The sequence below is a fragment of the Sebastes umbrosus genome, chromosome 12, assembly GCF_015220745.1.
Source record: "Sebastes umbrosus isolate fSebUmb1 chromosome 12, fSebUmb1.pri, whole genome shotgun sequence".
Classification (NCBI taxonomy): Eukaryota; Metazoa; Chordata; class Actinopteri; order Perciformes; family Sebastidae; genus Sebastes; species Sebastes umbrosus.
In genome coordinates, this window is record NC_051280.1 from 25,445,678 (window position 1) to 25,459,345 (window position 13,668).

At 41.7% G+C, this 13,668-nt stretch overlaps 1 protein-coding gene across 1 annotated transcript in view; it reads left to right on the plus strand.

Moving 5' to 3' along the window:
* Positions 1–13,549, plus strand: part of LOC119499201 (complement component C8 beta chain-like) — a 111,792-nt gene extending 98,243 nt beyond the window's left edge. The window contains exons 16-29 of the mRNA XM_037788452.1: positions 1,732–1,859; positions 2,335–2,421; positions 5,733–5,821; positions 6,043–6,190; positions 8,226–8,373; positions 8,575–8,716; positions 8,846–8,978; positions 9,719–9,916; positions 10,085–10,325; positions 11,232–11,360; positions 11,470–11,633; positions 12,104–12,257; positions 13,064–13,135; positions 13,257–13,549. Coding sequence (XP_037644380.1) covers positions 1,732–1,859; positions 2,335–2,421; positions 5,733–5,821; positions 6,043–6,190; positions 8,226–8,373; positions 8,575–8,716; positions 8,846–8,978; positions 9,719–9,916; positions 10,085–10,325; positions 11,232–11,360; positions 11,470–11,633; positions 12,104–12,257; positions 13,064–13,135; positions 13,257–13,414 — 1,991 coding nt within the window. The 3' untranslated portion in view covers positions 13,415–13,549. The remainder of the gene's footprint in view (positions 1–1,731; positions 1,860–2,334; positions 2,422–5,732; positions 5,822–6,042; positions 6,191–8,225; positions 8,374–8,574; positions 8,717–8,845; positions 8,979–9,718; positions 9,917–10,084; positions 10,326–11,231; positions 11,361–11,469; positions 11,634–12,103; positions 12,258–13,063; positions 13,136–13,256) is intronic.
* Positions 13,550–13,668: the final 119 nt, after the last annotated feature.

Consider the following 13,668-nt stretch of genomic DNA (forward strand, 5'->3'; position numbering starts at 1 on the left):
CCCTGACTTTTCCTCTAGCGCCACCATGAGGTTCACATTTCAATTCATGAAATTTAACATTTTGGTTGCCCAAAAAAGTCTTATTCAGCGTTTAGTTGTACTTAACTCCACCCTCTCGTGTTACATCTGGACCTCCTCTCCACCGTGGAGACCTGGACGGAGGACACACAAACACACTAGAGACAAAGCTCAAGCACACCATTCACATAGATAAGAGAAAGGAAACGAGCACACAGAGGCAGAGAGAGACAAGAGGAGAGGATGAATCTCCTGGAGGATGAAGATCCAGATTTAAACATCTGGAATGAGGCATCGACAGCCACAGCTTGGACGTTCATGTGCTTGTGGAACAACAAACAAACTAGGCTTCACAGATTAATTGAAACTGATAATGGTAACATGTATGAGGCCTGAAGTGATCAAAGAATAAGCAACTTACTGAAAGTTAAGGCAAAAAGATGAGCTTTAGGTTTGGATTTAAAGGCCACAACAGTGCAACTGTCTGTGTCTGAGGGGGGCATGATGGGAAAAGGCCCTGCTGCCTGCTGACTTTTTAACTCTGGGGACAGACAGGCGCCCTGTGTTCAGAGAGCGGGGAGCGTGGGATGTAATACAAGGTTTAAGGAGAGCAGACAGGGTATGAAGGTGCGTGCAGGTTTATAAAGTTGTGCTTTATTTGATAGTGTACAGAATGTCAGGTATAACAGAAAAGAAAGCCGAGGGGATGACATGCAGTAAAGGTCATGAATCCGCTGCTTCTCGGTATATGTTATTGCACGCTACCACCTTGATGCTAACATGTATTTACAGAGCAGATTAGCATTAATCAGTAAACACTCCACATTTTTTGGAAAGTGGTACAAAACAAAGTTGAAATCCTACTTACTGTATTTACTAGGGCTGTCAATCAATTAAAATATTTATTTGTGATTAATCACATGATTGTCCATAGTTAATCACAACTAATCACATGATTGTCAGTAGTTAATCATGATTCATTTGCAAATTAATCGCACATTTTTTATCTGTTCAAAATGTACCTCAAAGGGAGATTTGTCAAGTATTTAATACTCTTATCAACATGGGAGTGGACAAATATGCTTGCTTCATGCAAATGTATGTAAATATTGATTATTGGAAATCAATTAACAACACAAAACAATGACAGATATTGTCCAGAAACCCTCACAGGTACTGCATTTAGCATAAACAATATGCTCAAATCATAACATGGCAAACTGCAGCCCAACAGGCAACAACAGCTGTCAGTGTGTCAGTGTGCTGACTTGACTATGACTTGCCCCAAACTGCATGTGATTATCATAAAGTGGGCATGTTTTTAAAGGGGAGACTCGTGGGTACCCATAGAACCCATTTACATTCACATATCTTCAGGTCAGAGGTCAAGGGACCCCTTTGAAATTGGCCATGACCATTTTTCCTGGCCAAAATTTAGCACAAGTTTGGAACGTTATTCAATCTCCTTCTCGACAAGCTAGTATAACATCGTTGTTACCAATGGATTCCTTAGGTTTTTCTAGTTTCATATGATACCAGTATCTTCACTCTAGCTTTAAAACTGAGCCCGCTACAACCTCCGAAAGATCGATCGCGTTAATGCGTTAAAGAAATTAGTGGCGTTAAAATAAATTTGCGTTAACGTGTTATTATCGCGTTAACTTTTACAGCCCTTGTATTTACTGAACCTTTCTTATATTCCTCTCTCCGCAGCATCCACTCCGGCCCCTCAGCAGAGCTCGTCTTCAGACTGCCCCCCTTCCCAGGCCAGCGACCCCCCCACAGATCACTCCCCCGTAGACCCAGAGGGCGCCTGCAGCAACGCCAAGGAGGAACAATCGGTGAGCTCCGTCCCCCCCCTCTGGGTCACAGCCCAGTCAATAAGACTCATGCATTTGATTTAACAACTGACTGACACGATGCTGTAATCTGTTATTGTCATATGGATGATCTGTTCTCAAGTACATCGCATGTAATCACACACGGGAGAATGTCACGTGAGTAATATGGCCAAATGGGATTGATTTTACCTTCCTTTTTTTTTTAGAAAAATGTCAAGTCAATTAAACATGAAAGGTTATGTGTCTTGATTAGATCATATATAATAAGGTAAAATGGTGTTTCAAGGTAATTATAGTCATTATCCTAAATGTTTGGCTGATGTTTTTCTGGGAAATGTGGTAGGAAACAGACGCACATTTTGCAGGTCCTCACATGCTGGAGGATAGTCGATTTTGCCGAAGCATGTCACCTGCAAAATATAAATTTTACAGCTTTCTCTCTCTCTTTCTCTTTCTCTCTCTCTCTTTCTCTCAGGGCTCTGCTGTTGCGAGGTCGATCTCTCCGGAGCCCAGCGGAGATCCTGATCCTCCGCAGGATCAGACCTGTCCACAAGAAGACAGCTAGAGAACAACAAACAGAGTGGGTATTTCACGGTCCCCTCCTCTTCTCATTTGCCTGCGTAATCTATCAACTACCTTCACATTGCGGCATTTCGTGTATTTTCTCCCTTCTCTTTTCATCTCCCCTCCTCTCTCCCTCTCATTTTTTCATAACTCTTTATTAGCTTTTCATTTGTCTCATTTCCCCTTGCCCATGAGTGGTTTTGTGCCACTTGGAAAAAAGCCTTGGTTTTAGTTCAATGTTTTCTCTCATTATGCCTCTCTGCATCACCCAAACATAAGAAAGGCACAACGTTGCCACCTGGCGGTCGGATCTGTCGCCGCACAAATCATGATTTGGTCGACTGGTTTGTCTTTTTTTTAGGGGATGGAAGCTCTCAAAGGCCAAGACCGAAGCTCACGAGAAAGAGAAGAAGCGAGGGATGAGTGACTGTGAGCAGCAGCGTCCCTCACAGCTGGATTACACAGACTTGTTCTGTTTTTTACAACCTTTAAAGGATATTTTGGCAGTCCTGTAATAAGCTGGCTAACCCAGGATCTGCTTTCCTCCAGAGGCCGCATAACTCTACTGTACTGTACTCCTCAGCATGACAACCAGACTTTGGCTTTAACGTCCAATCAAATAAACCTTTCAACCAGGAAGTGACCTTTTGATATTTGAGGGGAAACCTACAGCAGGAGGCGATCGCGCCCTTCCTCCTGTAACGGATTAATGAGGATACGTTAAACGGGCCATGGTGACAACTGACGATGCAAATGATTTTTTGGGAGCCTTTCAAGAGGAGCAGTGTTCCTACTGCACGCGGTTGACCTTCGGGGTTTGTCAGCCGCCACCAGCAGAGACTGCACACAGCAGATGGATTTGCCAAATGTTCTCATAGTGTTGCTCCACCGATTCGTCCATTTGCATGAACAGACTCGATGTGGATTCAGCGGACTCAGCTGTGAGCAAAAACAGCTTCCTTCTAGACCTGAAACGAATACAAAAAAAAAAAATATGATTTCTTATTTTATAAGCTGTGAATTCTTAGTTGATGACGCCGAGTCATTAGAGGTATCGAAATGACTTTGAGGCATCAAATCGAAAAATTTGCCAAACATCTATTTTGTAAATAAGAATCCCCCCCGTCCCCCGTCCCCCCCCATACCTGAGCCTCTGTGCCATACGATAGCTCTCTGCCTCTTGGATGCCAACTACCTGTGTTTCTCTCAAGCAATGCCCTACCAGCACCTCCATCTTTTGACGTCTGGATGTTTGTTTCGCTTTTCGCAGCCGTTTAATTTCTCATTTCTGAAACATGTCTCTGTTTCCGTTCGGTTGGTGAGATATGAACTGTGAATCTGTGTTACATGGTCATTCAAAATAAAGCCTGCTGTTACCTGTCTCACTCATTTTGAGCTTGAAAGAAAGGAAAGGGTTGACAAACATAAAGATCGTGACAAAAATCCTCCTTAAAGGTTTTTCTTTAGTAAATAGGAGGCATCTGTTTGTTTTTAGATATTCTACATCTCCAGCTGAGGTCGTATTGTTTACAATTTGCCTCTTTGAATCATATCTCTGTTTGCTTTCTTGAATAAATAAACCCATACTGGCTTAATAACCGCGAGCTCGGAGACAGTAGAGTGCATTTCTACGCCTTATCAGGTTGATTTCTGTTGTCCAGTCACTGTTCTTCTTGTCGGGTCATTTGTATACAGTAAACAGGTCATTGTTGTAACAAAAGCACTTGGGCGTATTGTAGGTCTGCTCCACCCAATCCAAACGGTCAAAAAGAAAGGCGACTTTATATATAATATGAACAATAGAGATATCACTATTAACTGCTTAGACTTACAATAACAAAAGGTAACTGTACCCCCCTGCTCGTGTAAGAAAAATGAGAAATAGTCCAAAATATTTTGTAAATTTTATTTATGGAATTAAGAGTTGTCATGAAAAAGAGAAAAAAAGGACTTTTGTACGTCTATGACTTCCCCCCCATACACTGTACCCATGCCACTGTTCAGTCACAAATAAAATATCATGTGATTCCCACGTTTCTGCTCCCTTTTCTTTTCTTTCTGTAACCTGATGCCGTCTTTCTCAAAGGCCACAGAAGCAGCCAACAGAGGCTGCTCTCCTCTCACAAATACTGCACTAATCCTCCATGCAGGTCATGTGAATGTGATATATTAGTATAATTATCACTTGTTCTTTTTTGTGCTGATTGTGTTACTTCATCACATGAAGAGTAGCACACTGTCATTCAAAATCATACTTGTAAAATGAGAAAGTTTGTGACCCGGCAGCCATGTTGAGATCAGTTGAGGAAATACCAAGCACCAAGTTCTCGTTTTACAGCTAAACAGTACACTACAAGATGTTTCTGAAAACATTTGAGGAGATAAATAGACATTACAGTAACAGAATATTGATTCATATTTGATCAGCGCTGCCTAGATTGACAGTTTTGTTCACAAGCAGTGACACGAAATCCAGCTGTCAAATAAGTACAAGTGAAAAGTACGATATTTTCTTCTCAATTGTAGTGGTACGAGTATAAAATAATAAATACTCATGTTGAGTGCAAGTACCTCAAAGTTGTACTTAAATACGGTACTTGTATTTAGCTACTTTCCACCACTGCTGTCCTTATAAACATGGATCGACCCATCACACCCCGCTGCACATACTGCAAGGATAGCATATCTTAGTCATATCTTATCTGATCTTATTCGTACCAGTCATTAGATATTAGTTAGTGTTAGTGTTGTGATGGTGCTTTTCACTGAGTGAGTGAACTAAAGCTGAGTCAGTGGATTGTGTAATTCTGTAAAATCCCAAATCAGTGAAAATGGGGGAAGTTTAAAGGTCAAAGTACACAAACATTACTCAAATGATCTGAAGTCTGTAACAGGAATTGACTTTATTACAAAGCCTTCATTCTCCTCCACCGTCATATATTATTCTACTAAAGTATGTTTGCTTGCCATTTCAGATTCATCACATTCCTGCGGATTATACACAATAAAGTTTATAATAACTGAAAAGATATCCAGACCTCCTGGATTGCTTATTAATAAACGTGCCCATAGATTCTAACGTGCTTTGCTACGTATAAACCTGATTTCTGATAAATACACACTGACCCGAGGCTTAATACCACAACACCTTGTTTAGTGGCTCTGAGTCCTGCAGTCTTGTGTATTCAGCTCCACCTTTGAGTCTAATGGCAGCTCTGATTTCATATCCAGGCCAGTATTGATCAGTGTGTGTTTACACAGAGAGCTGAGCGGTGTCGTCTCCTCGTTCACAGTCAGTCATCATAACACACAGCCATGCTTCCTGTGGTCATACGGATGAGTGCACTCAGTTTGCAGTGCTGTCTGCTCTATGTTACTTTGGGCCTGGTGCTGCTAAGGTAAGAGGTTTATTTGTCTGTTTAGTAATAGATTGCATGTATTATAATGTTAATTTCCATTGAGGTTAATGTAACCTTATTGCTGTCAAAGATAAACTGGTTCCTATGCTATTCTCTGATAAAGATCTGTAGTTCTGTCAGTAGCCAATCCTACAGAAAGATGCTTTTGAGAAACACCTTTGTCAATTTGTTTTGCTTTGATTTTCATCTGCATGTCACAGTAAATTTGCCGTCACAACAGCGAGCGATGTAGAGCCTGGTGTTCGTGAAGCTCGGTCAGTGGGCGACCAGGTGCTGGTTCATCCAGTGGACTGTGTTTTATCAGAGTGGAGCTCGTGGTCACGCTGCGACACCTGTCAGAAAAAAAGAGTAAGTATGATGAGACCAGACAGGTGATAGCGGGGCCCCGGGGGGCGGACATTACAGCTGCAGTACATGGCATGTGTTCCAGCTGTGTTGGCCCATCGGGATACCTCAGTGTTTGCCTGATAGTCTGTTAGCAAGAAGGAATAAAATCAATGTGATGACGTTTAACATGTTTAAATCAAGAGTGCAGTCAGAGACGCTTAATGTCTCTCTGGGAGCAAGCTGTGATAGATTTGTCAGAAAAGGTTTAGCTCTGCCCTTAACACATATATGAACATTAAATCTTAGTTAAATTGATAATACCAAAAATACCATGCAGCAATAGCGAGAAGGGTTCACCTGCATGGATATGATTGGATGTAACCAGTCAGCTGTGAATGAGCCAGTGAAGCACAACGTCAGTGCTCTGTCTGAACTAATGCTATGCTTACAAAGAATTAAACGTTTTCATTGTTTCTCCCATAATGTCGTAAACCTCTGAATCAGCTTGTAGCTACACCAGTGGTTTTCAAAGTGGGGTCCTGGGACACCCAGGGGTCCTTGAGGGGGTTCCAGCAAAAAGGGGACTCATTTATTTTCACTATAATTCTATCTAGTGACACAATGGCAGAATGTATGACTATTTTGGTCATGGGTTTCATACATTTTCTGTAATAAAACATGTAAAAGCAAAAATCCTATCACATTGGGGACTCTGGAACAAAATCAACAAAATCGTATGAAATGGGGGGCCGTGGTCTAATTTGTGTCAGTTTAAGGGTCCTTGACTTGATTTTGGAACCACTGGCCGCCGCCTAGACCGTCATGTGACACCAAAATTCACCATTGAACGCACGTTAACGATATCATCTGATGTCTGCCCCTTCTTGTGTCTCTCAACCTAATTCCTATATAACAGGAAGACTAAATTATAGGCATTTAGTTTCAGAAAACATTTTTGGAAATATGCTTTCTTGCTGAGAGTTATGAGAAGATTGGTACCACTCCCATTTCAGTACGGTAGATATGACACTACAGCTGGCTAACGTAGCTTAGTGTAGAGACTAGAAACAGGGGGGAAACAGCCAGCCTCGCTCTGTCCAAAGGTAACAAAATGTGTTTGTTTCATTGATACAAAACCCGAAGTGTTAAAACGACAAAACGGCATTTTATGGGGGGTTACACTGCATAAAAAAACTGATTTTGGGCACCGTGAATGTCTGCAAACTTCACTATAATTCCCGATCGTTAACAGCCTGTGAAATCTTCGTTCGTCTGTGCCATAAATTGTCGAGAACGTACCCCTATTTCTTGGTTGGGTCAAGTAACATCTTGGAGTGCAACTGGTTCTGACCAAGAAACAGTAGGTGGTAGGTGGATTTTGTTATATTTGGACTAGCTGTTTCCCTCTATTTCCAATTATTACTGCTAAGCTCAGTTAGCCAGATGCTGCTACAGTAGCTTCAGCCTAGATGTGTGTCATCAATCTTCTCCTCTAACTCTTGGAAATAAAGCAAATTAATATATTCCCAGAAAATGTCGGACCTTTCCTTTAACTAAAAACTGTTGACCTTAACAATCAAATAAGTAAAAATGTACAAAAGAAACCCCCAAATGCTGGTTTTATGGATTGCACTGAACTATATGTCCAATATCCCACTACACCACTGGCCAGATAAGTTGATCTAACCATTGTAATACACCGGTTAAGATAAGATTTGGATACAGTCCGATTAGATTTGGGTGAATAAATCATTCCTATAGTGCTCGGAGGATGAGAGGTAATTCTGTTGACCCTTGTGGGCTGTTTTTCTGCGAGGTAGAGAGCTCCACTGCTGGCAAAGGTCTCAGCTGATGTACTTCAGTGCTCTATCTCATCCACTTTACAAGGAAGGGGGATTAATAACCTTGACATGACAAAGTGAAAACAGCCCTCTAATGGGATTTCGGCTGTTATAGTTCCCCGGAGCGGTTTCCACCACCTTTTATTGGGTAGTGGCGAGCCTTCCTCTGTGTTTCTCTGACCGTTTAAATGTGCTCGTCTCTCTCGACCACCCAGTACCGCTTCGCTAAACTGGACAGGCCGTCCCAGTTTGGAGGACAGCCGTGCAATTTTCACGGCCGGGAGGAGGAGGCCTGTACCGTTTCAGCCCGCTACACCTGTGACAATGTCCCTTTGTGTGAAGGATTCCTCTGCACCCAAACAGGTAGCTCCTACATCCATACCCATATACTCTCCATTTGTCCCCACTGCCTTCAGTCTTTATGCTAAGCTAAGCTTATTGGCTGCTCACAGTAGCTCACAGATCCATCTTTCTGCAAGAAAAACAGCATATTTCCCAAATATGATCCTGTCTTTGGAAATGAACCATTACTAAATGCCATCCACGTCCTTTCCTCTCCTTCAGGTCGCTGTATTCCCAGAACTCTGCAGTGTAGCGGAGAGGACGACTGTGGGGACATGTCAGATGAAGCCGGCTGTAAGAAGGTTTCCAAGCCCTGCAGGCAGGAGGCTGAAGAGTACTGGGGAATCGAAAACCTCGCCAAAGGGTGAGTCACATTCCCATTAGTCTGCAATGTGAGTCCCAGATATATTTTTTCGAGGGGCTTAGATGCGTAAACATGTCGCTCTCCTCAAATCAATCTGCTCACCACCGTTGCTGTTAACTTATCTTTCAGAATCAACATCTTGAACAGTAACCTGGAGGGAGTGGTGCTTGATAACAGATACTACGCTGGCAGCTGCTTGCCTCACTACATCCAGGATGTCAGCTTCAGGAAGCCTTACAACTTGCAACAGTACACTCTGCAGGTGAAACCGGCGGCTAATCACAGTTTTGTATAACAAAAGTATTGAGTTGGAGTTGATATAGCCTACGAGTTTTTTTTCTCCACCACTTTCTGATGCATCACCCTTTATAATAAGAGATCAATAAGTTGTATCTAATGTCTTCATTAATGGTGAATGAATCACTTACAATTGCTTTATAAATCAATTTTAAGCTATTAAAGGTGCTGAATGCGAGATCGGGAGCATTTCTGTTGCCTCTGCACGGCTCTCAACATGGCGACAGTTGAGCTGATGGCTCGTAGCTAACGGTGCTAACAGCGCTAAACGTGAAAACAATGGCAACAGTGCTGCCAGCTATCGTATAGAGAAGCTTTAAAAAAACTATTTTAGCCTGCCAAATTGTGGAAAATCCCTTTGACTGATTTGACCATATTACTACCAGAAAATGTCTGCAGAGGAACTGGATCAAAATTCATTAATCAACAACATTTATTAATGGATTACCAACATTTATGACTGAATTATTATAACCCCTTTATAAAGGGTGCCTTAGTAGAAAGTGGTGCCATTTTTTTCTTATTGGTTGCATCAGCTAGGATTAGGCTTCACCCTGTAATAATGATGGTTTATCTTATTTTATCTTTGTCTTTCATCTATTATTCCATGTTCTAAAGAGAGTTGGTAGTATATTCATTGTTTACTTGTTATTTTCCTGCTTATATCACACTATAAAGGACATTTTGCCTTTCATGTGTTTGCAGACAAGAGGCTCGTATGATTTCACCCTGCAGTCTTTCGAGTCGTACTCTGAGTACATGGACCACACCATAAAGGAGCGAATGACCCAAACCACCATTTCCTTCGGCTTTGCTATTCCAGGCATAGCTGAATTTGGCTTCAACTACAATAACGCCAAATTCACCAAGGCAGAACAGAAGATTCGCCGTGCTTCTGGCAAGGTGAGATGTCTTTTTCTCCTCCTGACCTCTTTACAACCTACTGATCTCTCCAAAACAAAACAAACAGATTTATACAAACCCACAAGTCATCTAAAAATACCTACAAATTCCTACTCCGAGCTTAGCCTGAAGTATCCATCACCTGCCTCCTGCTGATTCTCCCCTCAGACTAACAGCTTCGTGAGGGCCAAAGCAGAGCTGGAGTTGGCCCAGTACATGTTGAAATCAGATGATTTGATGCTTCACCCCGAGTTCCAGCAGCGCCTGCGCTCCTTGCCACAGTCCTACGTTTATGGTGAATACAGACAGATCTACAGGGACTACGGCACCCACTACATCACGGAGGCGGCCCTCGGAGGAGACTTTGAGCACACCATCATCCTGAACAAGGAGAAGCTCGAGAAGACAGGTAATAAATGTTAGCAGCTGCTGAACTGGAGTCGTGGGGGTCTCAGTCAAATCAAGTTTGGTTTAATTGCTCAGCCTCTTAATTTACTGCACGTTGCATAAAGATAATTATTATGATCAGTTACTGGGGTCTGGCAATGGCAGTGACCAGTGGACGCTGGTCCATAGAGGCAGAGGAGGTTGCTCCTTCTCTATTTTTGAGATGCAAGAGGGAGATCAAAATATTAAAAAGAGTAATTGGCTGAAATAAACCATTACCAAATCTCAGTATCATATTACCCCGTCAATCACTACATGCAGAAATTAAAAAAGACATAAAGACCTTTGCAGATTTGTCATTGATCATATCTTTTAAGACATTATTATGGGAAAATGTGGTGTTTGGTTTCTTAAAAAAATATATATATATATATTTTCTTATAATAAATTTGATATGTTTTCTTTTAATCTTTTTTTTCATAAATATATTTAACAATAAATACCTTATTGTGTTGTTTTCCCGAAGGATTTTGAGCAATATGTGAAACCACTTTCTAATTTGACAAAGAAAAAGGCTATTAAGGTTTTAATATTTTTGTTTAGTGTGATATACCCCTGGCTTTTTTGTTATTGTTATACTGAATGTGAATTATGTTCTTTTGTTTAATAAAGAAAGAAAGTAGAATGAAGTAGCCAACTAGTGTAAAATAACACAACGCCATGGGTTGGTTTCCCTCCTGTCCGCCCCAATTTGTTGAGTCAGCAGCCGCCACTGGCAGTGACATCATCTATATCTTGTCATCCTAATCACTGACACCTAGTGAAAAATAGGTGATGGATAAACCACACTGAAATGTCAAACCTCATGGCTTAATTTCATGGATGATAATATAATGTAACCACTCCCTGACTCCCTTTGTCGTTCTAGATTATTCCTTGGACGACTACAGGCGCTGTACGCAGGCAGGCCTTAAGGTCGGGGCCAACATATTTGGTGTTTATGTGTCGGTGGGGGCAAGCGGTGGATCCTGCAGCGGCTTGCTGAACGAGATGGGAGGTAGGGTTCCACGTTTTACCAAAAAATGCCCTGCAGAATACGCTCCGTTTTTACATCAGACACATGAAGCGATGCTATAAAACTCTGAAGTCATTCCGTCTCTCCCCAGAGGACACTGTGCAAGGCAGCATGGTGGAGGACTTTGTCGCTGTCGTAAGGGGTGGAAGTAGTGAATCCATCACCGCTTTGGTGTCTAAAAAGCTTCCCACCCCGCAGCTGATGGGTCTCTGGGGTGAAGGCGTGCGTTTCAACCCTGACTTCATTCGCAAAACAGTGAGTTTCTCCGTCTTTCACTAAATCTCTTCTTTTTTTGCTTTGCTATTTCTGTTTTTATTCATATTACAGGCTATAATCCCTTTCGTAATTCTCTCTTATCTGTGTGTTTCTTGTCTCCCACAATCACTTGTGACATTTCTTCCTCTTTTATATTTCACCATCTCAATTTGAAGCTGTAATAAAACTGTCTACATGGAATTTAACCTGACTAATTGATGTGGAAACATTCACAGAAGAGTTCAGGTCAGTGGTGGTACCAAACAGGCAAAGTACAGCGAGGCTGGTCAATAACAAGTTGGAGAACAAACAGCAAAAGATGCCAAATGGCAACTGTGCCAAATACAAATAGGCTGCCTTGCTCCGACACGGTTAAGTTTCAGCCCTTGTGGGGCTTTTCAGTTGGCTCTAAAAGGAAAAAGAGAATTAAATTTGAAAAGTATCAAGACGATTTATTTGTTTCTCATTAGACACGGCCGCTGTATGAGCTGGTGACCTCCAGAGTCTTCTCCCAGGATGCCACCCTGAAAAGAAACCTGAAAAGAGCGCTGTCAGAGTACCTGGCAGAGGCTAGCTCGTGTCGATGTGCTCCCTGCCACAACAATGGAGTCGCCGTTTTGAGAGGTACCTCAGAGGATATCATTTATTTGGTGTTCACGACAAATTTTATGGTCCCGTATCCATCAGTGACTGACTGAAAACTCATTAATTCTTCCCTAAACTATGTTTTGTTTTCACTCACAGTTTGTGCCCAAGCTTAAAGAGGACCTATTATGCTTTATTCCTATAGTGTGTTATATAGTTTTTTGTGGATTTGTAAAAGGTCTGCAAAGTTACAAAACCTAAAATCCACGCCAAAGGGAGTTACTCTCCCCCACAGAAACACTGTTCCTGAACTGCCTGAAACGCCTTGATTGAAGTCCCGCCTTTTCTTCTGTAACGTGGTGATGTCACCAAGTTAAACATTTACATAATACCAGCCTAGCGGCTAGTTTGGCTTGCCCTCAAACAAAGCTAGATAGAGCGGAGCTGGAGTGGAGTCTGAAGAGTTTGGTTCAGTTGACCAATCACAACAGAGTGGACCAGCTGACTAATCAGAGCAGACTAGGCTTTTCGGGAGAAAACTATTGTTTTTTGAACATTAAAGCATGTCAATATGTTCTAATAGAAACACTAAATACAAGTATGCACCTGAAAATAAACATAATAGTTCCTCTTTAAGGTTTAATTTTACTTAAAGGAACATTAAGTGACCTTTATCACCCTCAACGAGATGACCAAAGAAGCCAGTAACACCAACAGAGCTTGTTTTTGTTCCCAAACACAAAATTAATAGTGCACAAAGTGACTCTGATGATAATTACAGTGATGGTAATTATATTATTGATCATGATGAGAGCAAATTAAACATCTTCCATCTCCTTCAACAGGCACCAGGTGTGACTGTGTGTGTCCTGTTGGTTACTCTGGACGGGGCTGTGAGATCACAAATAGACAAAAAGGTTAGCTCCAAACATCCAAAACACTAAACACTGCATACAACGTTATGTTTCTTTCCTTGCACAAACACCTACAGAGATATTGACATAATGATACGAGATATGATGTGGCCCTTCCTGACAGATGTAGCCATTGATGGCAGCTGGAGCTGCTGGGGTACGTGGTCGCCCTGCAGTGGAACAAGAACAATGACGAGGAGTCGACAGTGTAACAACCCAGCACCCGGCGAAGGAGGCATGGCATGCAGAGGACTGCAGCAAGAGTCTACTGAATGCTTTTAAAAACAGCCCTGCTGTCAACCTTGACATAAAGATTTATAAAAACCCTCCTTGAAAATAGAAGTTTGGCCTGTGGTGTCTTTGTCTTTTCATCTGACATAATGAATCATATTTGAATAAAAACGGACTTCACCTGAATGGAATATCCTCAATGAATATTTTTTAAAGAGTGTTAAACCATTTCTCTTTAATGTAACTGTAGCATTTAGCTAAATCTGCCTGAAGCACTGACCTGAATTCAGATTCTGTTACCCAAA